The 24,390-nt window shown below is 35.6% G+C and overlaps 1 protein-coding gene across 1 annotated transcript in view; it reads right to left on the bottom strand.

The window, feature by feature from the left end:
* Positions 1 to 203: 203 nt before the first annotated feature.
* ETS2 (ETS proto-oncogene 2, transcription factor) overlaps positions 204 to 24,390 on the bottom strand; it is a 31,522-nt gene continuing 7,335 nt past the window's right edge. The window contains exons 2-10 of the mRNA XM_043993061.1: positions 21,500 to 21,571; positions 17,012 to 17,132; positions 14,670 to 14,789; positions 13,890 to 14,090; positions 7,581 to 7,664; positions 6,411 to 6,635; positions 5,737 to 6,000; positions 2,424 to 2,542; positions 204 to 1,684 (exon numbers count right to left, since the gene is read on the bottom strand). Coding sequence (XP_043848996.1) covers positions 1,469 to 1,684; positions 2,424 to 2,542; positions 5,737 to 6,000; positions 6,411 to 6,635; positions 7,581 to 7,664; positions 13,890 to 14,090; positions 14,670 to 14,789; positions 17,012 to 17,132; positions 21,500 to 21,571 — 1,422 coding nt within the window. The 3' untranslated portion in view covers positions 204 to 1,468. The remainder of the gene's footprint in view (positions 1,685 to 2,423; positions 2,543 to 5,736; positions 6,001 to 6,410; positions 6,636 to 7,580; positions 7,665 to 13,889; positions 14,091 to 14,669; positions 14,790 to 17,011; positions 17,133 to 21,499; positions 21,572 to 24,390) is intronic.

Genomic DNA, 24,390 nt, shown 5'->3' with positions numbered 1-24,390 from the left:
CAAAAGGCAAACCTATTTCAGCCACTGCCAATATTCTCTCATTAACATTTGATTTTTCTTTTGACAGTTTCTAGGTGTTCACAAGCACTAGAAAGGATGTTTACTGTGGACACTGAGCAGAAATACATTAGATAGTCTAAGTGTCTTGAGATATCTTACAGAGGAACAAAAATTTGACATGCCATACTTCACTTTATGTTCAAGAGGTTTTAATAAAGATTTGATTTTCAGGAACTTCTTGCTCTGTATAATACATTTAACTTTACATGAAACAAAGATAAAAATAAACTTTCTTACAAATTATATTTTCCAGTGATTTTTTTTTGCAGTAAAAATAGCTGCTACATAAATCCCTCCTGATCTCTGAAAAGGAGTTACATATTTTCAAAAATAGAGTTCCTATTTTAATCAAACAACATTAATTGGGGACAGGGAACCACATAGGAGAGGACATGTTTGAGGTAAGGAGGATGGGACAAATACAATTAAACCAAAAAAATAAGTCTTGAATATAAACTGATTGAAAGACATGCACAGAAGTGGAAAACATAGCATTTATCAGGAAAAGAACTGCTTTTTAGCTAGTAACTTCAACATTAGAATAGAAACCACAAAAAGGTCAGTTATGCCCCATACAATAGTTTTTTTTTGCAAAAATGCCCAAATGTACAAAGTATTTGCCAGATAATAGCCATGGCAAATAATAACCTCCTATACCTTTTCCCATGGAGGAATGTATTATGTATGTTTAATATACATTTCACAAATTTCTCCTCTGCCTGCCCTTGGCAGAATAAATATTTTTCTAATGTTGTAGGTACTATTAAAATTAAAGATTAAACATGGGATAGGGTTGTGTCCTTCCTGGTTCCTATTTCAAGCACACTTTAAAAAATTAGTTTAAATTACAATATATAATTTCTGTTAAATAGTGCTGCTAGAGGCTTTCAGGAAGAGCCATAAGATTACAACAGCATACAAATACTATTATCTGAAATGGCATTATTTTTTCCTCCCTGTTGAAGGAAATGCTTTTGCATTTGCTTCACCTGGTTCTACAAGGCAAAACCAAAGTGCCTGTGGCTTCCTAGCACATCTTTGCTTTAAAATAAAATCCTTATGTGCCCTGCTTTCATCCAAGAGAGCAAAGTATTCCCACCCTATCTTTCATCAGTTAAAGAGAAATATAAAGAACGTTTTGTCACTGGGCTTCTGAAGCAAGGAGCTGTGCTGGCTTCCATGTTTCTCAGTGAGATGACTGTTTAACAACCATGGTTTCTGATGAAACAAGCCCACTGCTTCGTTTATGATTTTCTAGGGCTTACAAAATTTCTCCTTTTTAAGGTTCTTATTTTGCAGCACTTGCCCCTTTCTGGTGTAGTCAGTATGGGTCGTCCACAGTGGCATCCCATTCACAGTATATGTGGAGCATGGCCACAGCCACTTGAGGTACAGACCCATGCAGGGCTCAGTCTTCTGTGTCTGGCTGCACTCCTAGCATGGTGTGAAGTTCTTCTGCTGTATAACCAAGAAGATTCTGGAGGTCGCACACAAAGCGGTACACATATCGTTTACCAGATGTTTTGTGAATGATATTCTTGTCATAATAATAGCGGAGGCCCCGGCTCAGCTTTTCATAGTTCATTTTGGGCTTGTTTTTCCTCCTCCCCCACCGTCGGGCCACCTTTTTAGGAAAAGGGATATGAAAAGGAATACTTAGATTCAAGAGAACTGTATTTTCCAGTAAATTTTCCAATGCGTTCTTATATATTTTTTTTTCTGGGGCTAAATAAACTCTTCCTGTCTTAGCAATATCTACTTGTTAAGAAGGGGGGAAAGCCCACAGCAGACTGGAAACCTTAGAACTAGGACAGCACCACATTGATGTCCTCTTGTGTTATGGGAAGTCATTAGAACTTTGTACATCAGAGTGAAGGTTATCCTTTGATGGAGGATACTGAACCCTTTAGAATTGCTTACATGTATTTTAGAATGAATCTTTCCTTTCACCCATCTCTTTAGAGATATTATATATACTGGAGGCCAAAGAGCTGTACTTTAGGCCTGAGAAAATAGCTAATAAGAATGCCAATATATTTTAAAGATGTAACACTACTAGAATTTGACTGGGATCTTGGAATAGGGTTGTACTGGGGCATCAAGATAGATGCTTAAAATTCTGGATTTATTATCCAGAAGTTATTATTTTGCCTTAAGAAATGCTAGATTTTCAAAAACACTTTTCAAATGGTTCAAAACATTTAGGGTAGCTAGGTGGCACAGTGGATAAAGCACCGGCCCTGGATTCAGGAAGACCCGAGTTCAAATCTGGGCTCAAACATGTGACTAGCTGTGTGAACCTGGGCAAGTCACTTAACCCTCAGTGCCCTGCCCTCCCCCCTCAAAAAAAAGAGCCTACATACTTCATCTGGATCAGCAAGTTTAAACTCCCATCCATCTCCAGTCCAACTAATAAATGACTGACAAGATTTGTCTGTTAATAATTCTAAAAGGAACTGCCATAGCTGAATAGGTCCACTTCCTAGAAAGAGAATAAGGAAAAATTAATAACATACTTCACTAGACTTTCCCACAAAGATAACAGATATTGCTGTAACTTTAAGATCCAAATGGAATGTCAGAGAAATGGCAGTTGTTAACTGTCGGTTTTTTTAGCTTATAAAGATGAAGAAGAAACTTCTTGAAATTTTATTTTTTATCTTGAGTTAAATGGTGGGACTATATTTTTAAAAGAAAGGAGAAATCAGTTACAGTGATGGTTTTACAACTGACTATAATATTTTCATAGCTAAATGTAAACAATTATGCTTTGTTATTGATCAGAATGTTAAGCTGTTTAGCAAATTTAAGAATTATTCAATACTAGATTAGGGACTTTGACAAAGAGAAAGTTATTAGCAACTGCTCATGAGGTTTCTCTAGGTTAAGAGATTTCTCTAATTTACTAAATAATCTTTGATAAATTGGGGCTGAGTTTAGTGAATAGTTAAGCGCTATATTGAAGTTTTATTAACTAATGCGGAAACATATTGACATAATTCTGGATTGCCCTAGATAAACTTAAATGTAGGAAAGAATCAAGTAGCTGGCTGTGGGATGACATAAAATTAACTCCAAAAACTTTGACACATTAAAAAAAAATCCTAATACAACAATGCTTACATCTTTCCATGAAGGTAAAATTCTGAATTAGGCAAACTGAGCTAAGAAGTGCACTCTTTTGGTCCTGATTAGCTGCAACAGATTCTAATGTAAAATCACTGTCTTTTAAATGGCTGGGCCTAACTGCTGGTAGAGTTGTGCACTGATCTAACTATTCTGGAAAACTATTTGGAACTATGTCCAAAAGGCTATAAAATTGTACATACCCTCTGATCCAGCAATACTACCACTAGATCTGTATCCCAAAGAGATCAAAGGAAAAAGGCCAATATGTAGAAAAATATTTATAGCAACTATTTCTGTGGTAGCAAAAAAATGGAAATTGAGGGGATACCTATCTACAGGGGAATGGCTGAACAAATTGTGGTGTATGGTTGTAATGAATACTTCTGCTTGATGACCAACTGTGAAAGGCTTAGTTATCATCTCTAATCAAGACAATGATCCAACACAATTCCAAAGTACTCATAATGAAAAATGCTATCCACCTCCAGAGAGAACTGATGAACTGAGTGCAGACTGAAACATACTTTTATTTCTTTTATTTTTCTTGTTTGTTTTTTCCAAACATGGCTAACATGGAAATATTTTAGATGACTTACATGACATATAACTGATATATGTCTTGTCTTCTTCAATGGGCTGGGGAAAGGGAGAGGATTTGGAACTCAAAATTTAAAACAGATGAATGTTAAATAAAGTATTAAAAATGACTGGGCCTAAGAACCTCAAATTTTGTCTTTTTCACCACTATATTCCCCATTCCTGGTAGAGAATAACTGCTTCCCTATTCTTTTGTTTTCCCCTATCCTCCACAACTTAATCTTTTGTACCTTACCTTAAATCTTTCCCTATTATATCCAAGTCTTGGATTTTGGGGAAGGCACTTCCCCTCTCTCTGTGATTATTCTCCTCTATTCTAAAGCAGGGCTTCTTAGCATGCTCCTCCAATCCCCTTTTTGTCATGGACCCTTGCCCAAGAATTGTTTTAAATGCATAAAATACAAAGGATTACAAAGGAAATAAATAGTTTTGAAATAGTTATTAAAATATTTTTAAAAATGCAAAGATTGTAGGATAGTAACCACTGCTCTAAAATGAGGGGGTTGGATAGACAAAACTCCTTTTTGCTGTCATTGAGTGATTTTGGATAGGATGCTCATGAATTCTGACTGTGTCTGGGTTGATAAAATTAAGAAACTGAATTTCAGACCTATGAACTGACTAATCCAAGTCAAGTCTAGCATGCTTTACCATCTCCTCTGGCTTTTTGCCCTCTGGATTCCTTGGTATTGCTATTTGACCTGCCATGGTATCCTAAAAACTCCTCTGTCCTGCCAGTGCAACCTAAGGACAGCTAGGTTTTTCTATTTGTACTGCAGCTGAATCACCTAAGTAGTATACAGTCTCCTCAATTAAAATAGGGGTCCTTGATAGCAAGAATTGTCTTGTTCTTCTATTTATAACCTCAGAATATAGTAAGGGCATGATAAACACTTTTCTAGCCTACTGAATTTCAAAATACTCTAGGATAGGACTGACATTTCTGGAAAAAAAGACTTAAGATGATCACTCAACATTAAAACTTCTCCATCTTACCCAAAGAGTAATGATGTAGTAGCCTTCTAAACAATGTATTTCTTAAAATACCTAACCACAGACAAAGGTTGAAAGGGCAGTACCTCTAAAAAATTATGTTTTGTAATTGGTTCTTTCTTTCTTTTTATCTACTTTTAAAAGATTAGTTTGGTGACAGAGAATTACTATTTTAATCTATAGAGTGGGGCTTTTAAAAATGTTTTAATCTTTGGTAGTTAGGGTGCCTTATATTATGTATAACCAATGTATGAAGAAAACAAACATATAAGGGGAAAAATATAAGGCAATGAAGAAGCATTAGAAATATTTTGGTATTTAAAAACAAAGTAACTTTAAAATTGGTCCCAAGAGTAGGAAGGGTCTGAAAGAGAACTTTGAAATAGGTTTAGGGGGCAGCTAGGTGGCACAGTGGATAAAGCACCGGTCCTGGATTCAGGAGGACCTGAATTCAAATCCAGCCTCAGACACTTGACACTTACTAGCTGTGTGACCCTGGGCAAATCACTTAACGCTCATTGCCCCACCAAAAAAAAAAAAAAAGGTTTAGATCACTGTTTTAATTCCAAAAAAGTTCAATAAGGCCTCTATTATTTGAGACTGGCTTTGTTGCCTCCTTATGCCAGCTTGTTTCCTTTGAAATTCTTTAAGTGGGTGAGTCAGTGAAAATTCCAAATACCTAAGTCCTCCCTAAAACCTTTCCTTTTCAATTGACCCAAATGGAATACTCTTTATTTTTCTCCATTGCATTTAGCTTTCTATACCCTAAGATTCCTACAAGATTTTCATTTTTATATTAAGGTATGTGATCAGTCATGTGTAATTATGGAATGTAAATAATAATGTACTTAAACTAGAACCATCCTCTATAAACATGGAAATACAGCCATGGAGGGAATCAGATGAACAAACAACAAAGGTCTCAGCCTACAAGCCCGAGGAGGTTACAACACTTGCCTGTAAAGCCAGCAAGAATGGCAGCTGGTATAACTGGTTTGCCTTGTTCTACTGGGTCACTTCTTTCTTGAATGTAATCCTTGAAAGACATAGTAGGTTTATTCAGGCATAGGGACTGGTTGCAGTCATCTTCAAAGCTTTCAAACGAAGGCACACGCTGCACATCCAGTAAAGATGACTGGCTATTCCATGACTGTAGCAGAGAATCAGAACTTTCAAAACTGTCCTTGCCATTCTCAACAGAATCATGTTTTCCTGGCTTACCTTTTGAAAGACAACCAAAACAAATATTTTGATTTTTATGAAACAATGGATCGATTTCATTAATTCCTGTACCCACTTTTCTTTGCCTTAGTATCTGAGTTGATGCTCTACTGATGTGTAGCTTAAAAATGTTCAAGTGTTTTAGGATAAATTATTCTGTGGTATATTCTTCAGCTCTATGAATTGAATCTCTCACATACAAATACTTATATAGGTAGTGGGAACTAACCTATAGTGAGTGACAATGAACACAAAGTAATATGGAAAATCAGCTGATTCCTAATCTAATGGTTGACTACAAAACATGCTTATTAAGAAAAATCAACCCTGCAACTCCTTTGTGTTCTTCAGTGGTTTTCCTAAAATCCAACCCCCAAACAAATTTATACAAAAAGGGATTTCAATCTTACCAGGATTGTTGATGAGCAAATTCAAATTGTTTCCTGGGAAGTCTGGATTCACTGAGCAATAGTTCACACTTATTGTGTCAAGTCGGGATTTGGAGTACAACTGAAACTCCTGCTCAGAACTAAGAACATTAGGTGCTGTAGATGACTGACACAAACTATCCAGGAGGGTTGTTTTGGTACAACTTTGAGTCTGCATTCCATATGACAGCTGATCCATACTACCTCCTGTAACATATCATTGAATAGTATTGATAGAGCAAATGGTAATACTGTCTTTACCTTTTCAAAACCCCAAACCAAATATTTTGTTATAGGCTACTCTAGAAAGCCTCAATCTAATAACACCACTATCTGTGAAGAGGTTTGACAAATGAAAAAAAGATTTCACCAGGTTTTTCAACCTTTTAAGAAAAATCCATTTATCCTCTCATCCAAAGCAGACTTTGCTGAGAGAGTAACTTGCAACTCGCTTTTCCCAGATCTAGAACTTAAATGTCATTTCTTCTGGGTGGGTGATATTCTGTTATTGTGGGAGAAATCCAATTTTCTGGAGAATGATGTAAGTTAGTTTGCTTCAGTGCAGCTGCAATGTGATTTTAGATCTGGAATGGATGGCTACTATACTGGTACTATGAAGACTTTTTAAACTGTTAACAATTATGACATACCAGGAAAACCCATAGGAGGTTGTAAAATATTCATTTCTTTAGCTCTTGGTGGAGAAAATGGATGGCCAATTGTCATTTTGATGTTATGTCATAGAAAATTCAGGCTTCTGACTGACTGGCAATAAGAAGCTTGAATAGGTGACTTTCTGAAGTCTTACATTAAATTATTCTAAGATTAGACCACCAGGAGTATCTACTCTTTCCATAAAGTTCAATTTTATTAATATAGAAAAGAGGGTGTAAACTGAAAAGAAAGACTTCAAGTTCATTCTGGGCCTTTTAAAATGTCAAGGCTCAGAGCATATTTAAAGATGACTTTTTGAACTGGGTCTGCCAACTGTGATTCCTTGGGGTTTTAAATTTCTAAGGTTAATGAGGTTGTTAAATTCTATTTTGAGCTATAGTAATTGTCCAGATAAGATCTCATATTACAGAATCCTAATTTAAGATAAGACACACATAACAGAGTGATATTCTTAAATGTAAAAGCAATTAGACTAACCTAATGAATTACTATTGATCCAATGAGGCATTGAAGTGAGATGGGAGTTTTCTGCATATAGATCTTCTGCTTTTTCTTGATTCTCTGAAAAACAAAAATTTGAATTTAAGTACATATACTGCAAAGTGTTATGTGTGTGCACGCACATACACATACATACAGAGGATTACACATATATGTATATTTTTACCCACACATTTACTTACATATGCAAAAAAAGAGAAAGTTAAGTCAATGTCATACTTACAAAAACATCAGAGTTTTCCAAACTATATGACATATCTAAAATGAAAGTAAAATCTTCTGATGTATATATTTAGGGATTTTGAGATTATGCCTCCAACTTTTACTTCATTATTTTATTTATTTATACATTCAACTTACTTTAGAGTAAGGAAAGATTGGTAAAATGGAAATTAATGTGATTAGGTTAAAAAAAATTATAAAAAACATGATACTGCTACCACAATGTACACTAACACCATCATTTCACTCTTGGACTATTACGACAGACTGTTACAATAGCAGTAAGGGTTGGTGTCTCTGTCTCAAATCTCTACCTACTCCAGTCCATCCTCTACTCAATTGTCAAACTGATTTTCTTAATGCATAGGTCTGGCCATGTCACTCTCCTACTCAGTAAAACTAGTGATTCCCAACTACCTACAAAATCAAATATAAAACCCTTTAAATCCCCTTAATAACCTGGCCCCTTCCTACCCTTTTAGTCTTCTTACATTCTATTCTTCCCACATACTCTGCAACCCAGTGACGCTGGATTTTCCTTGCTGTTTCTCACACAAGACTTCATGCATTCATCTCCTGAATTCATGCATTTTCACTGCCTATCTTCCATGCCTGAAATACTCTCCCTCTTCATCTCTGCCTCCTTGCTTGCCTTCAAGTCTCAGCTAATATCACATCTGGGGGCTATTTCCAGTCATATTTCTTGCCACTGGACCCAGATGGCTCTAGAGGACAGAGTAAGGCAAGTGACTTTGCACAGTCCTGTGTCACTTAAATCCAAGTCACTTCCAAGTCAAGACATCACCTTCCTGATGTCACGGTCCTCTTTGAGAATTAAGAGCAAACAACAACAATATCCCATCTACTGCAAGAAGCCTTTCACAGACTTCTTTAATTTTAGTGTTTTTTTTTCCTCTGAGTTTATCTCCAAATTATCCTGTATATCTTGTTTGGACATATTTAGAATTTAATATTTCCCCAATAACATGTAAAAACAATTTTAACATCCATTTTAAAAACTGTGTTCCAGATTTTCTTCCTTCCTCCCTGCCCCCCCCCCCCACTTTAAGAAGGAAAGCAATTCAATGTTATACATGTATAGTCATCATGCAAAACATTTCCGTATTAGGTTGTGAAAGAAAACAGACAAGCCTCAAGAAAAATAAGGTAAAAAATTATACTTAAATCTGTATTCAGACATCACCAGTTCTTTCTCTGTGGATAGATAGCATTTTTCACCATAAGTCCTTCAGATCTGTCTTGGATCATTGTATTGCTGAAAATAGCCAAGTCATTCACAGCTGATCATCTTGTAATATTGCTGTTACTTTGTACACAATACATTTCACTTTGCATCGACTCATGTAAGTCTTTCCAGGTTTTTCTGAGAGTATCCTGCTCATCATTTCTTATAGCACAATAGTGTTCCATCACAATCACATACCACAATTTGTTTGGCCATGCCCCAATTGATGGGCATCCCCTCAATTTCGAATTCTTTGCCACCAGACAAGAGATGCTATGAATATTTTTTGTACATATAGGTCCTTTTTCTTTTTCAGGTACCTCTTTTTGGATACTGACCTAGTAGTGGTATTGCTAGGTCAAAGAGTATGCATGGCTTTATAGCCCTTTGGTCATAGTTACAAATTGCTCTAAAGAATGGCTGAATCAGTTTCTTGTTTGGACTTAGTCATTTGAATATTATGTCCCCCTTACACTGTGAGCTCCTTGAGATGGGGGACCTTTTTTCTTTGTATCCTCAGTTTTTAGCACAGTGCCTAGTACATAGTAAATGCTTAATGACTTGAAATGACTTCTTTCATTAAAAACACACTCTCTCTCTCTCTGACGTGTATACACATGTATCTATGTATATATTTATATGCACAGGGATGTGTACATACATACACAGAAACACACATACTGATTTACATATCAGTTAAGATTCCTTTGCACAAACCAGTAAGGCAGCAGCATCATCATCACCACCACCACCACCACCAACATCCTCATCAACAACATTTATTATGTGTTTACTATGTGTTAAAAGGATTCAGCGATACAAAATGCAAAAACACAGTCTCTACCCTCAAGAAAACTGAGAAAGAGCAGTCAGATAGGTAGAAGGAAGGGCAGTAAGGTGGCACAATGAATATAAAGTGCTAGGCCTGGAGTCTGGAAGATATGAGTGCAAATCTTGCCTCAGGAACATAGATAGAGCCAAGATGGTAGATTAAGGCAGGAACTCGCCTGCTCTCCCAAAGTCCTCTCCAAACAACTTTAAAAATAAGATCTCAAAACGAATTCTAAAGCAGCAGGACCAATAAAAAAAATGAGGTGAAGCAATTTTCCAGCCCAAGACAACTGAGAAGATCTGCCTCCCTGTAGTAAGAGTACAGTACAATACAGTGTAGGCAGCCCAGGCAAGCCAGCAGCAAAGTCCTGTGCCTGGCACAAACCAACAGCAAGGTCTCAAGTGACATCCTACTTCACACCCAGGCACAAGCCAGCTGTGAGGGCAGGTACAAGCCAGAAGCAGGCACCACCTTAGGCACCCAGGGCGGGTCTTGGGGACAAGTAAATTAGCAGCAGCCTTTCCTGGAGCTCAGACCATAGATGGGAAGGGAGCTGGACAAGCAGTCAGAAGGAGATTATAGCAGACACTTTATTGGCACCCAGTACAGGATTCTGTTGCGTTGCTCAAACAGGAATTGAGGTCACAGGCCCAAGTCATAGTCCTAGGGCAAGGAGGAGCACTAGCACACTGGAGCATGTGGGTGCAGAGGTACAAGGATTCCAGTCACAGGTCCAGGTTGGAAAGAGTGCTTGTGGTCTTTCAAAGACCAGAGAACAGACAAGGAGAGCAGTGACCACATCTCTCCTTATATCATACCACCTTGGAAGAACTGAAAACTTGCAGGTCCCCAGAATTAGGTCTGAAAATAGCAGCAAGAAAAACCTGAAGCTTGGAACAGTACCCCTCCACCACAGTAGCAAAGCCCAAACTTTAACATAAAATTAAAAGTCAAGAAATAGGCTAGAAAATGAGCAAACAACTACAAAAAGAACTTGACCATAAAAAGCTAATATGGTAACAGGGAAGATCAAAACAAACTCAGAAGAGGACAACAATGCCAAAAACAGCCACATTGAAGCCTCAAAGAAAAATGTGAATTGTTGTCAGACCCAAAAAGAACTCCCAGAAGAGCTCAAAAAGGATTTTAAAAAATTAACTAAAAAAGTAGAAGTAAAATTGGGAAAAGGAATGAGACTGACACATGAGAATCATGGAAAAAGAGTGAACAGCCTGGTAAAGGAAGTTTTATATCTATATTTATCTTTAGAACTTATATGTTCTAAAATATCTGTAGCAGCTCTCTTTTTGGTGGCAAAGAACTGGAAACTGAGGTGATTCCCATGAACTGGGGAATGGCTAAACAAATTGTGGTATATGATTATGATGGAATACTATTGTGTAATAAGAAATGATGAGCTGGTTGATTTTAGAAAAACATGGAAAGATTTGCATGAAATAATGAAGAGTGAAAGGAGCAGAACCAAGAAAACATCGTATATTGTAACAGCAACATTGTTCTAAGAACTAGTTTGAACAACTAAGTAATTTTGAGTATCATAAATACTCAAATAAAGTACAAAGGACTTATGAAGGAAGATGCTATCCCCAATTCGGAGAAAGAATGATAAAAAGTGTGCAGCAGAGAACAAAAGAAAAGTTGGAAGGAAGCACAGAAAAGCAGGACCATTTTGAAAATGATGTATATTATTTATTACATCGTTTTTCAAAAAAAGTTAACAGTATGAAATGGAAATTTATGGTTTTATGTTGTGCTGTGTACACGGAAATGCTCTTTTTTTGTCTTTCTGTACTTAAGTTCAAAATGAATAAAAATATATTTTTTAAAAAGAATACAAGTCATTCCTTAATTGATAAATGGTCAAAAGATATGAACAAGCAGAATTCAAAGAAACCAAAGCTATCTATAGTCATGTGGAAAAAATCCTCTAAATCACCATTTCAAATTAAAACAACTCTGAGGTACCACCTCACACCTATCAGATTGGCTAATATGACAGAGAAGGAAAATGATAAATGTTGATGGGGATGTGGGAAAAATAGGACATCAATGCACTAGGTGGAGTTGTGATCTGATCCAACCATTTTGGAGAGCAATTTGGAACTATGCCCAAAAGGCTATAAAATTGTGTATACTGTTTGATGCAGCAATACTACTACTAGATCTGTACCCTAAAGAGATTAAAAAAAAGGGTAGAGGATCTAGTTGTACAAAAACATTTATAGTAGCTCTTTTTGTAGTGGCAAAGAATTAGAAATTGAGGGGATGTCCATCAACTGGGGAATGGCTGAATAAGTTGAGGTATATGATTGTAATGGAATACTATCATGCTATAAGGAATGATGAGTAGAATGTTTTCAGAAAATCCTGGAAAGACTTACATAATAAAATGATACAAAGTGAAATGAGAAGAACCAAGAGAACAATGTACATAGTAAGAGCAATATTGTATGGTGATCGACTGTGAATGACTTAGCAATTCTCAGTAATACAATGATCCAATATAATTTCAAAGGACTGATGATGAAAAATGGTATTCACCTCAAGAGACAGAACCAATGGATCTGAATGCAAATTGTATCACACCATTTTTCACTGTATTTTTTGAGGGTTTTTGGTCTTTTTTTTTTCACATGACTAATATGGAAACGTTCTGTAAGACTACATATGTATAATCTACACCAAATTGCTTATTATCTAAGGGAGGAGGGAGGGAAGGGAAAGAGGAAGGAGGAAGTGAGTTTAGAACTCAAAATTTTATAAATGTTAAAAATTGTTTTTACATGTTATTTGGGGAAAAAAAGTGTTATTTTAAAAAAATCTGTCCTTAGATGCTTACTGACTACGTGACCCTGGGTAAGGCACTTTACTTAGGTTGGCCTCAACTGTAAAGTGGAAATAATAACAGTACCTACTTCTCCCAGTTGTTGTGAGGACTAGATGTAGTAATATTTGTAAAGCACATAGCACAGTACCTATAAATAATAACAATAATAAAATACACACACACACAAAACAAAAAGCACTCTTTCTCTCTGTATGTGAATAATCCAGTTCCTCCCTTCCCAGGGGTCAAGAAGGATGAGGACTAAGAAAAGCCATTAGATTTGTCAATTAAAACTATCATAGATACCTTTGAAGATAGCAGTTTCAATTGAATGGATAGGATAGAACCTAAACTACAAAGGGTTTAGATGAGAGTGAGAAGGGAAGAAACGAAGGTATTGATTGTAGGTAGCTTTCTTAAGAAGTTTAGCCTTCAGCCCTCCCCTAAGCCATTTATCTTATAAGCATGAATAGAAGGGGGGGGGGCAATGGGAGGAAACAATCTAATAAAACCAACTAAACCTGACATCATCTGTAATATTCAACATCCATAGTCTCTCTCCCTGTGCCACGGTCTCCTCATCCCCTCCTCCCCCAAAAGAAGGGAAGGAGGTACTTTCTAATCTCATCTTTGGAGCCAAGTCTGGTCATTATAAATTCACAGCACTTAGTTTCAATGGTTTTGCAGTTCTTTTTTACATTTATGTAGTTCATTGTGTATACTGTTTTCTTCTAACTTGCTTTCCTTACTTCACTTTTGCATTAGTTCATATAAATCTCTGTATTCATCGCATTTTTCCTTTTACAACTCAGTAATGTTTCTTCCATTCAGGTGCTACAACTTACTGTGTCCACTCCCCAGTTGATTGGTATCTACTTTGTTTCCTGCTTGTTGCCACTATAAAAATACTGCTACATATTTTCCTCTGTATTTGAAACTGCCTTTGTATCACTGACTTCTCTGAGTAAATGACTAGCAGGGGGCATTTTAGATATTTTCTTGGGATAATTTCTAATAAGGCCATTTATTTCAAATACTGTAAAAAAACCCCAGTTCTCCCAACCCTATCAGGAAAATGTGTATTCGGTGTCTCTCTTCACTTGTCCCCAGAAGTAAGAAATGTCATTCTTTAGATACCTTTAATCATCTGCTCCAGGTGCTCCCAAAGAATGTCACCCACGAAGTCAGGTGCCAGTTCGAGAAATCGTTCCTTGCCAAGATTGCATAAGACTTGACCATTCATGATAAATTTTTGGAAGTTTACATCCATTAGACTGAATTCATTGGTAGCCCAAAAAAGCCACTGACATACCTGCTCCTCTGTCCAGAGCCAGGGATCTACATTTGGGAAAAAAAGGACCATTGAGAGACAGCATAGAAAGAACACTGGAATTCAAGCTAGGCTTGAATCCCAGTTTCAACACTTATTACCTGTGTGAATAAGGACAAGTCACTTAATCTCATTTGTAAGATGAGGGTAATACTACTTGAATCTCACAGGCTTATTGTAAAAAAACAAAACAAAACAAAAAAACAACACTCTGTAAACCCTAAAGTATTTGATAAATATTATTATTATTGTAGGAGGAGGAAGAGTATAAATGAAATTTTAAAATTTCCTCGTTGGTAATTTAAACCATTAATTTCATATAATCTAAACACATTATAGATTTTTTTTAAAGTGTGTTATTAAAATGCTACTATGGAAAATTATGAGAATTAAACATCACCAACAATTCAATGATTAATATTTTAGCCTACCTAACTCTATACTAGCTAGTCTCTGAAAAGCATCTTAAGCATCTCTTTTAAAAATAAGTCAAGATCAAAGTTATTTAATTCAATAGTGGTTGGTTAAGATGGACTACTTAGTTTTATTTTACACACTGAAAACTGGCTACAAAAACAGGTACTTACTGTTAGGAATACCAAGACGACACTGTTCCTTTGTGAAACCACTAAAAGTGGCTTTTAAAGCTTGACTCATAACAGCCTTACTACATGGAGTTAGCAGGGGCAATTCACAATTGGTAGGCTCTAGAAAGTAGACAATACAATTATATTTAAAACATGAACTCATAATAGAAAATTAGAGTTTGGTGGCAAATACACATAAATATTCTAAAATAAAAAAGAGAATATATGTATTTATATCTATCTATATTTATGTAGAGAGATAGCTACTATATATCTGTATCTACATATAGATACAGATATATATTCCCTATAAGAAAACAGCAGTCTGGGGCATGAATTTTGATGTCAACCTATCAAGAAACATTTAGTAAAAAGTCTATTATGTCCCAGGCACTGGGGATAAAAAGACAAAGACAAAGACAAAAACAAAAACACTTATTGGAATGCAGGAAGTATACTTTGGTTTCTTTTTTCCTCAAATTCTTCAATTATAACACAGGGATAATAATAGCACCTACCTCACAGGGTTGTTGTGAGGATTATATAAGATATTTGTAAAAAGTGCTTAACATAGTGCCTGGCACATAGCAGATGCTATATAAATTCTTATTTCTTTCTGTTCCCTTCCCTCTGTCTTCCCATTTCTCTACAAGCACTACGTTATAGTGATCTAATGTATTTTATTTCTCATAATTCCTTCAAGCTGATCCAAATGGGCCGGGTCTATATAGGAAAAATATCTATGAGGCATCTATAAAAATTAATGTAATTCAAGAAACAAAACAGGTGTAAAGTTATCGCAAACCTAAGTTCCATTTAACAACTTGATCAGTGAAAGGACCCACCCAAATGAGCTTAAAAATATGGAGATTATTGCCATTATGTGTAAACATGGTCATAATTTTTATTTTTCAAAAACCTCTTAAAATGAATTCTCTGGATTTTCTTGCCTTTTTATTTATACATTTTCCTTATTCTCAACTGTACCCATAATTTTCTATTAATTTTATGGGTTTCATTTTACATATTACGCGCCCCCCCCCCCAATCCAATGCTGTCCGTGCCCTGTGGTTCATGCCCATAGCAAAAACTACACTGCTTGACGAGAGGATTTCCAATTGATTGTTTTTTGTTGTTGTTAAAGAAAAAAACACAGATTTATATATAAATATATATATATATATATATGGATGAGCAAAAATGATTTGTTGTAGTTCAGTCATTTTCAGTCATGTCTGATTCTTTGTGAACCCATCTGGGGTTTTCTTAACAAAGAGAAAGGAGTGGTTTGCCATTTCCTTCTCTAGCTCATTTTACAGTTGAGGACCTGAAGCAAATAAGGTTAAGTGACTTGCCCAGGGTCATAAAGCTAGTGTCTGAGACCAAATATGAACTTAAGAAGATGAGTCTTTCAGACTCAGGCCTGGCATTCTATCCACTGCATTACCTAGTTGATTAGGTTTGCATAAAAGCAAGGAGGCTTGCTTTCATGAGCTCAGATCAAGATTTGGGGGTTGCATTTCAGTAACTAATATTTTCTATGTAGTGCTTAGTGTTGAAACCAAACTCCAATGAATCTTTGCGGATACCTCTTCTACTTTTACTTGAAGTAAACTCTTTTGTTTGTGTGTATGTAAACCCTATGCAGGTTAATTTTCTCTTTAAGATTGTTTGTTAGTAGGTTTGACTTGACTGTCTTATAGACCACTTATCTTTTTATCATGATATTACATCCCTGAGGATGAATCTGTCTGACTTTCCATAAATCTACCAATATAAAATTATAGGATGGTAAGAATTAGAATGGACCTTAGAGAGATCATCTAGTTTAACTCATTTTGTAGAGTAGGAAAATGTGGCACAAAGGGGTTAAGTGATTCAAAGTAGTCACTGGCAAAGTCAAAACCAGAACCTAGGGATAAATAAGATCTGCCTCTCAAAATAACTGCTCACATGGGAAAGCTAGCCTTCAGAGTGTGGGTAAATCAACTAAAATCTATTATCTTTTCACAAAACAACCAACCAACAACAAAACGAAAGCCAAATTTTAAATGACAGTGGGTTATAGAAGCATCAACATCCTACATGAAAGAAAGTTTCCATCAATTAGCTCCATCTGCTAGTTTAGTGACAGTAATACTGCTTAATAAAATATGTAAACATCAATATCAACAAAGAAAAATGCCACAAGCTTCATTATAACATCAAAAACAACAAAATCTTCATTCCTATGTCTGTGACTATATGTTCATCACTAAGAAAGATGCAGTTATGTACAAATCTCTATTTTTACCCTACCTAGAGAAAATTACACATGATTTGTGAATTGACCAGGAAATTACCATTAGAAACTGAATCCAAGCCTGTTGGTACCTCTTGAAGTGTCTGTTCCTCATTTAGTGAAGGGAAAAATCCTTCAAACAGTGAATCTGTGCATTCAAAGGTGTCAAAAGCCGGTTGACGCTGCAAAAATAAAGTATAAAAATAATTAAAGTAAGTTTGATTTACTTTTAACCTACCTGAAACTCTTAGTCATACCTCACAAAATAATTGAATTAACAATAGAATGGCTGCTATGAATTTCTGTGGAAATCAGTTACCAATCAATACTGACTTTACTATGTGGTACACCTAAGTTTTTAAGATGGCCAAAATAATCAAGACTCTTGCATGTACCTATTTTTATATATTTTCCACTTGCTTCAGTAGAATGTAAGCTCCTTAATGGCAAGGACTATTTTTGTCTTCTTTTCTGTATCCCTAGTGCATAATAATGTATCTGGTACATAGTAAGTGAGGCATCTAAGTGGTACAGTGGATAGAACTCTGGGCCTGGAGTAAGGAAGGCCTGAGTTCAAATAAAGCCTCAGACACTTACTAGCTATGTGACCCTGGGCAAGTCACTTAACCTTATTTATTTCAGTTCCTCATATATAAAATGAGTTGGAGAAGGAAATGGCAAACCACTCCAGTATCTTTGCCCAGAAAATCCCAAATGGGGCCACAGAGTCAGACACAACTCAAAACAACTCAACAACACACAGTAAGTAGATAGTGAATGCTTGTTCACCAAATGACATAATTTTATTATAATGTCATGGGTTATTCTTGAGTCTAACTAAAAGATAATAATCAAAATATATAAAAAGGCTAAATGATCAAATATTGAATGCTAGCACACTAAAAGAGTCTTTTGATATAATCAGGTTCAAAACAGCTATATTTTGGAGTTTGAAAAAAGATTCTAAATTTTTGGAAATGTAAATACATGAAAACAGAATAGCCTCATTCTGTAACTGTCAAGTTCATAATAAGAAATTAAAAAACACTTTAAAATAGAAGATTTCACTACTGGTTATAAAAAAATTAAAAATGAAGATAGAGTTAGTTCAGAACTCTAGAGATAGTCAGAAAAAATATTTAAGTTAGCAAAAACTCATGATTCTAGCATTTGAAAATTACCAATATATGTAAAATAGGTTTTCTTTATGTAGATTTCTGGCCTCTGGACACTGCTACATCTAGTGACAACACACTGACAAATATATCTAGTGACAAGTTTATTTATTTTTAACTCTATGTTTCTTCAAGGATTATAATTACACTTTTCCCAATTATTTCCTGTGGTATATAATATAGCAAAATATCAATTCACTTTGAGCTCCAGTAACATGTCAACTGCCTGCTATGAATACCTATTCCTAGATGTCCCACAGGTACCTTATACTCAACAAGTACATAAGAAAACTCATTATTATCTGTTTCCCCTACCCCTCAAACTGAAACTGCCTATACTCCAAACTTTCCTATTTCTGTTGAAGGTGAAACCATCCTTCCAGTCACTTAGGTTCACAACTCTGGAGTGATCTTTGACACTTCCCCTTTCCTCACACCTAAAAAACAATCAATTGCCAAATCTATAGTATCCTAGCTCCATGATATCACTCACACCCTTTCTTTATCTACAGCCACCACAGTGGTTCAGGTGTTCATTACATCTTGCTCTGGATACTCCTTGCATCTAATCTTTCCTTTCTCCAATTCATCTTCCACATAGCTTCAAAAATAATCCTGCTAAAGCTCAGTTGTGATCTTATCAGTCTCCTGCTCAGAAATCTTCAGTTACTTCCCACTGCCACTGAATAAAAGACTAGCTCTTCAGCTTGTTATTTAAAGCCCTCTCTAATCTGGCTCTATGCTTCTAGCCTTATTTCATACTGCCTTCCTTTATGAATGCCAGATTCCAGCCAAACTTCTTCTTAAACCCAATAGTCAATCTCTTGCCCTCATTTACACCCATGGCTAGAAGGTATTCCTTCATTTCAGGTTCTTGGAATCTCACTAGTTGTTACTGGTTTCTCTTTCCTCAGTTTCCTTTGTATTACTTTCATTTTGTATGTTTTGTATTTGCCCATTAAAATATAAATTCTTCAAGAAAAAGGACTTTGAATCACTAATATGCCTAATACAATGTGTTGTACAAAGCTTTATGTTTTGCTGAATTGAAATTCAGTGCTTTAAACAAAGAACTGAGCATCTAGTTATGCTGACAGGATTTTGTTAATACTTAAAATTCTAGGCAAATGAGACTAATTTTATGAAAAGATGAATCCTGATTGAGATAAAGAATAAGAAATAAGAAATGAAAACTTCAAAGTATGTTTCTATTCCTATTAATCTATACTAAATTAATGAATGTAATTTTCTTTGGCATACTTTTAAGTGTATGCTTAAATGTCACAATGTCTAAAGTGGCTCTTTATGTTAAATAAGAACCTTTTGGTTTATTAAGAAACTACCAATAGTCTTTAAATATTGTTTAATACAAATGAAACCACTATTGAACCAAGCACAAGAATGTTAAGATATTCTTCTCTCCCATAAGTAAGAGATAATACTTTAACTTAAGAAAAATAAGTATTTGGAGAGGCCATATTTTTCTATATAAATTGAAAATCTTATACCATGTGTAACATGAAGCCCCATCTATTGAGTCAACTAAAGGAAAGATACATTGAGACTATTAAACAAGTAGAAGAAAGATTTTTTATGTTTTCTCTCATTTCAGAAAAGTAATACTATGAATATGATATTACAAGACAGAGTAAAAGTTGAAGCCCAGACAAAAGAACTGGAAATAATTAACTAGAATCTTTTGGAAAAAATAACAGACCAGCAAATCAGATCCTTAGGTTACTTCTTTACCAGGCCAACTATGTGAAAATCTCCAATGGGGGGAAGCCTATGCCTAGCAGAAAGAAAGTCAGACTTGGAATCAGGAAGATTTGGTTCAAATCTTATTTCAGATTGTTATTCATCCTTCATTTTCGAAGAAGATCAATGACATCATGGGGTAATGTCTTGACTTGAGCATGAAACAGATTTAAGCGAGGTAGAATTGCAGTCATCAGCCTCATTCTCTCTTCCACAGTCCAGTGGCAAGACAAGTCAGGATAGCTGGTGATGACCTCAGTACCTTTAATGTCTGACCAAGCTCTAAGTGGTCCCCAGCACCTGCTTCAGCCCCATTCTTGACTGTTGATACAAATTGTTCTCTTCTACCGTTTACAGTCAACATCTACCTTTCAAGACCCTCAAAACCCATTGGTTACTCTTGGCATGGTTTAGTCCATCTGCTGAGGAGGTTTTACTGGGTTGTTTCTTCTGTAATTCTATTGATTCTTGGAGCCACAGGTGAGGGTGTCTAATTTCAGATACTTAATAGCTAACTGTGTGACCCTAGGCAGATTACTTATAAGCTCCTCATCTATAAAATGGGGACAATAATAGCATCTATAACACAGGATTGTTGTGAAGATCCAGTGACATAATACATGTAAAGTGTTTTGCAAACTTTCATAAGCCATACGTTAATTATTATTATTATTATTATAATAGATATTAGGAAAAAATAACATTAAGTCAGTAATGTTAATCCTCAGGTTAGTTTTCAATGGTCTTAATTATGGGGAAATTCCCAAAGGAATCTGGGAAGGAAGCTATGTGAAATGGAACAAGTATTATATTTAGAGACAAATGAACAGAGTTCATTGTCTCTGCCACTTATTATCAGTGTAAACTTAACGGTTAAGTCTCTCTGGGTCTAAGATTCCTTCACTATAACTAGAAGGGATTAGACAAGGTGATCTTGAACATGCTTTCAAGTTCCAAATTTATGATCCTATAAATAAAAAACTTACTTGAAATTCGTGTGCATTATACTTTTTAAAAATCAGTTTCTCATTTTAAAATGAGAACTGTTTTCATCCATACCTAATCTCTATTTAAAAATATTACCTGGGCACTGTTCAACTTACTTTATTTTTACAACAAAGCTAGATGGACTGGTGTAAAATAAACTGAACTAGAAACAGGTTTAAATGAAGTAGAAAATATGGTCAAATGTTTTAGGCAGGGCATGAAAATAACAAACATTGGAGGGGCAGTAGGAAAAACAGGAACATTAAGGTACTGTTGGTAGAATTGGTCCAGCCATTCTAGAAAATAATTTGGAATTCTGCCTAACAAGTCAACAGACTATGTACTTTTTGATCCAAGTATATCACCACTCAGCCTATATTCTAAAGAGATTAAAGAAAGAAGAATATTTATAGTAGCTGTTTTATGTGAAGTATCAAAGAACTAGAAACTAATCAATTAGGGAATGGCTGAACAAATTCTGTTATACTATGAATATTTGTTACAAGGGTTCTGTTTTGGATTATTGTTTTCAATGGGGGAGGTGGGAGAAAAAAATTGTTAACTGAGGGAAAAATAGGAAAGAGTTCTCATATCTCACTGTTTATCTGTCTTCAAAAATATTCACTTACCTTAAGTGTTCCTCTATAATAGTTAGACACAGGGGCTACTTGGTCCATGTTCTTGATTCCAAAGTCATTCATCTTAAAAGCAAACAATATTTTAAAATTAAAAAACTCAGTTATAACTTGGTCACACAAACACAACTTTAGAACTGCATTAACTTTTTATTCAACACTCGTTTAACAAACATCATTTAATAAGCACTTATTAATTGCTATGCAAAGAGTACTATGCTCTGTATCAGAAGATACTAAAAAATACTGAAAATTTTCATTTAAAGACTTATTTTTTTTGGGGGGGGATTGATTTTGTTTTTTTTCCCAGGGTAATGAGGGTTGTGATTTGCCCAGGGTCACACAGCTATTAAGTATCAAATGTCTGAGGTTGAATTTGAACTCAGGTCCTCTTAAACCCAGGGCTAGTGCCTTATCCACTGAGACACCTAGCTGCCCAAGACTTATTTTTTCTAATGAAGCTTAAGATGAATACATTTCTCACTATATGTGACAAAGAAGAAGTCTATTTGATTTTTTTTAAAGAATGGCAATTCCAATTTTATTTATTAGTCCTATTAAAGGCATTATATTATGGAAATGTCTTTTGCATCTGGGCACTAAGTAAAGGATATTTCTACTCTCTAAACTACCTGGAGGGAAGCAAAACAGGAAGGGAAAGAACCTCAGGATCACTTTCATGATCATTCTGAGAGCTCACTTTAACCTGAGAGGTTTGGCCTGAGAGGTACTGAGAAATTCAATTCAGATACAGTCAACACTGAATATATCAGTTGCTGGAAATATAAAGATGAATAAATATATCTCAAGGCAGAATGTGATAGAAGCAATGGAGAATGTCAGAAAAGATTCTAGGAATACTTAAGGAGGAGATTATTTTCAGCTAGGAGGATCAGGGAAGGGTTTATGGATAAAAGTGGCACCCGAGTTGGTACTTGAAGAGAAAGATTTCAACAGGTAGAGATAAGGAAAGGGTCAGATCATGCTAATCTGCCTGTACTAAATATGTTGAAGGTCAGTGTGTAAAATTGCCATTCAGTTATGAGGCAATGGATTCAAAGATAAAAAAAATTCAAACTATTGGTTTTGGTTTGTTGGGATTATGACTTCAAGTGAAGATCAAATCAGTCACTGAACTTTCTTCTCGACAGACAGCTGAGGCTTCCACTCTAGCTTTATAGTGCTTGTAAAATGATTCATAAAAGTTTTGTTGGCTACAGACCCTGGAGGCCAATCAGCCGTGGGAGGTGAGGCTCTCCTCAGGCCCAGATTAAGAAGGAATGTGGGAAGGAAGCACAATGATAATAATTTACACTTGTATAATTCTTTAGTTTACATAGCCCTAGTATATATTTGTAGACATCTATACATTAGTTCACTTTATCTTTACAACCTTAATATCAGTATATTGTCTCCTCTTTAAATGTAAGAAAAGTGAAGTTCAGAAAGATTAAAAATGGTCAGTAAAAGAGGAAGCCAGGAATTAAATCTGTCTTCCAAAATCAAATCTAATCCTTTTTAGATCTACACAAGGTTCTTCCTTGCACCCTTTTCTCTTGATCTACTCTCTTTTGTTGATTTCATTAGTTCTTATATTCAATTATCATCTCTATAAAGCTGACATCCAGATCTATATATCTTTACAAGTCTCTCCCAAGTTCCAGTCCTGTACTACTATTTCTAGTTAGTCATTTCAAACTGAATGACCCATAGGTACCTCAAACTCAGTTTGTCCAAAACAGAACTCACTGTAACCCACCTCTCTTCTGAACTTCCCTGTTTTTGACTAGGACACCACTGTCCTTGAAGTTTAACATATAAAAAAATCCCAAACAAAATACGCCCCCCCCCCAAGATTTTGACAACTGCACCAATCACTTCCTGGCAAAGAGAGGGAGAAGAAATGGAAGTAATGTCAGATTTTATATTCTTTAACTCAAAGATCACTGCAGATGGTTGATTGTAGCCATGAAATCAATACACTCTTTGGAAGGAAAGCTATGGCAAATCTGGACAGCATACTAAAAAGCACAAACATTACCATGCCAACAAAGGTCTGTATGATCAAAGCTATGGTTTTTCCAGTAGCAATTTATGGCTTTGAGAGTTGAACTATGAGGAAGATTGGGCACTGTAGAATTGATACTTTCAATTTGTGGTGCCGTTGAAAACTTTTGAGAATCCCTTGGACAACAACATCAAATTAGTCAGTACTTAAAGAGATTAATTCAGGCTATAGACTGGAAGGTCAAATACTGAAGCTGAAGTTTGAATACCTTGGCTCCATGATGAGAAGATGGGACTCATTGGAAAAGACCCTGATGTTATTGAAGTCAAAAGGAAAGGGGATGGCAGAGGATGAGATGTATGGTGTCATAGAAATAACGAATATGAACTTGGACAGACTTGAGAGATAGTGAAGGATAGAAAGGCCTAGCATGCTATGGTCCACTGGGCCATGAAGAGTCAGACATGACTGAATAACAACCACCACCACTGTCCTATTTATCCAGGCTTGAAATCCCAACATATCTTCTATTCCTCCTTCTCCCCACAAATCCAATTAGTTGCTAATTCTACTTGATTCTACCTCTTTGTTCTCTCTCACACCTATCACCACCCTTGTACTTACAGGCTACCAATCTAGTTCATACCCTCATCACTTTATGCCTGGACTATTACAATGATCTTCTCACTGCTTTCTGTGTCTCAAGTCTCTCCTCTTCCCAATCCATTCTCCATACAGTGTCAACATGATATTACTCAAGGGAAGATTTGACCATGTTATTTCCCAGCTTCAAAGATTCAGTGGCTACCTACTGCATTTAGGATTAACTAAAAACTTCTTGTTTGGGTAAAGCCCTTCGCAATCTGGCTCCTGTCTA

The sequence above is a fragment of the Dromiciops gliroides genome, chromosome 3 (genome assembly GCF_019393635.1).
Source record: "Dromiciops gliroides isolate mDroGli1 chromosome 3, mDroGli1.pri, whole genome shotgun sequence".
Classification (NCBI taxonomy): Eukaryota; Metazoa; Chordata; class Mammalia; order Microbiotheria; family Microbiotheriidae; genus Dromiciops; species Dromiciops gliroides.
Note: the sequence above shows the minus strand (reverse complement) of the source record. Positions and strands in the feature narration are given on the sequence as shown.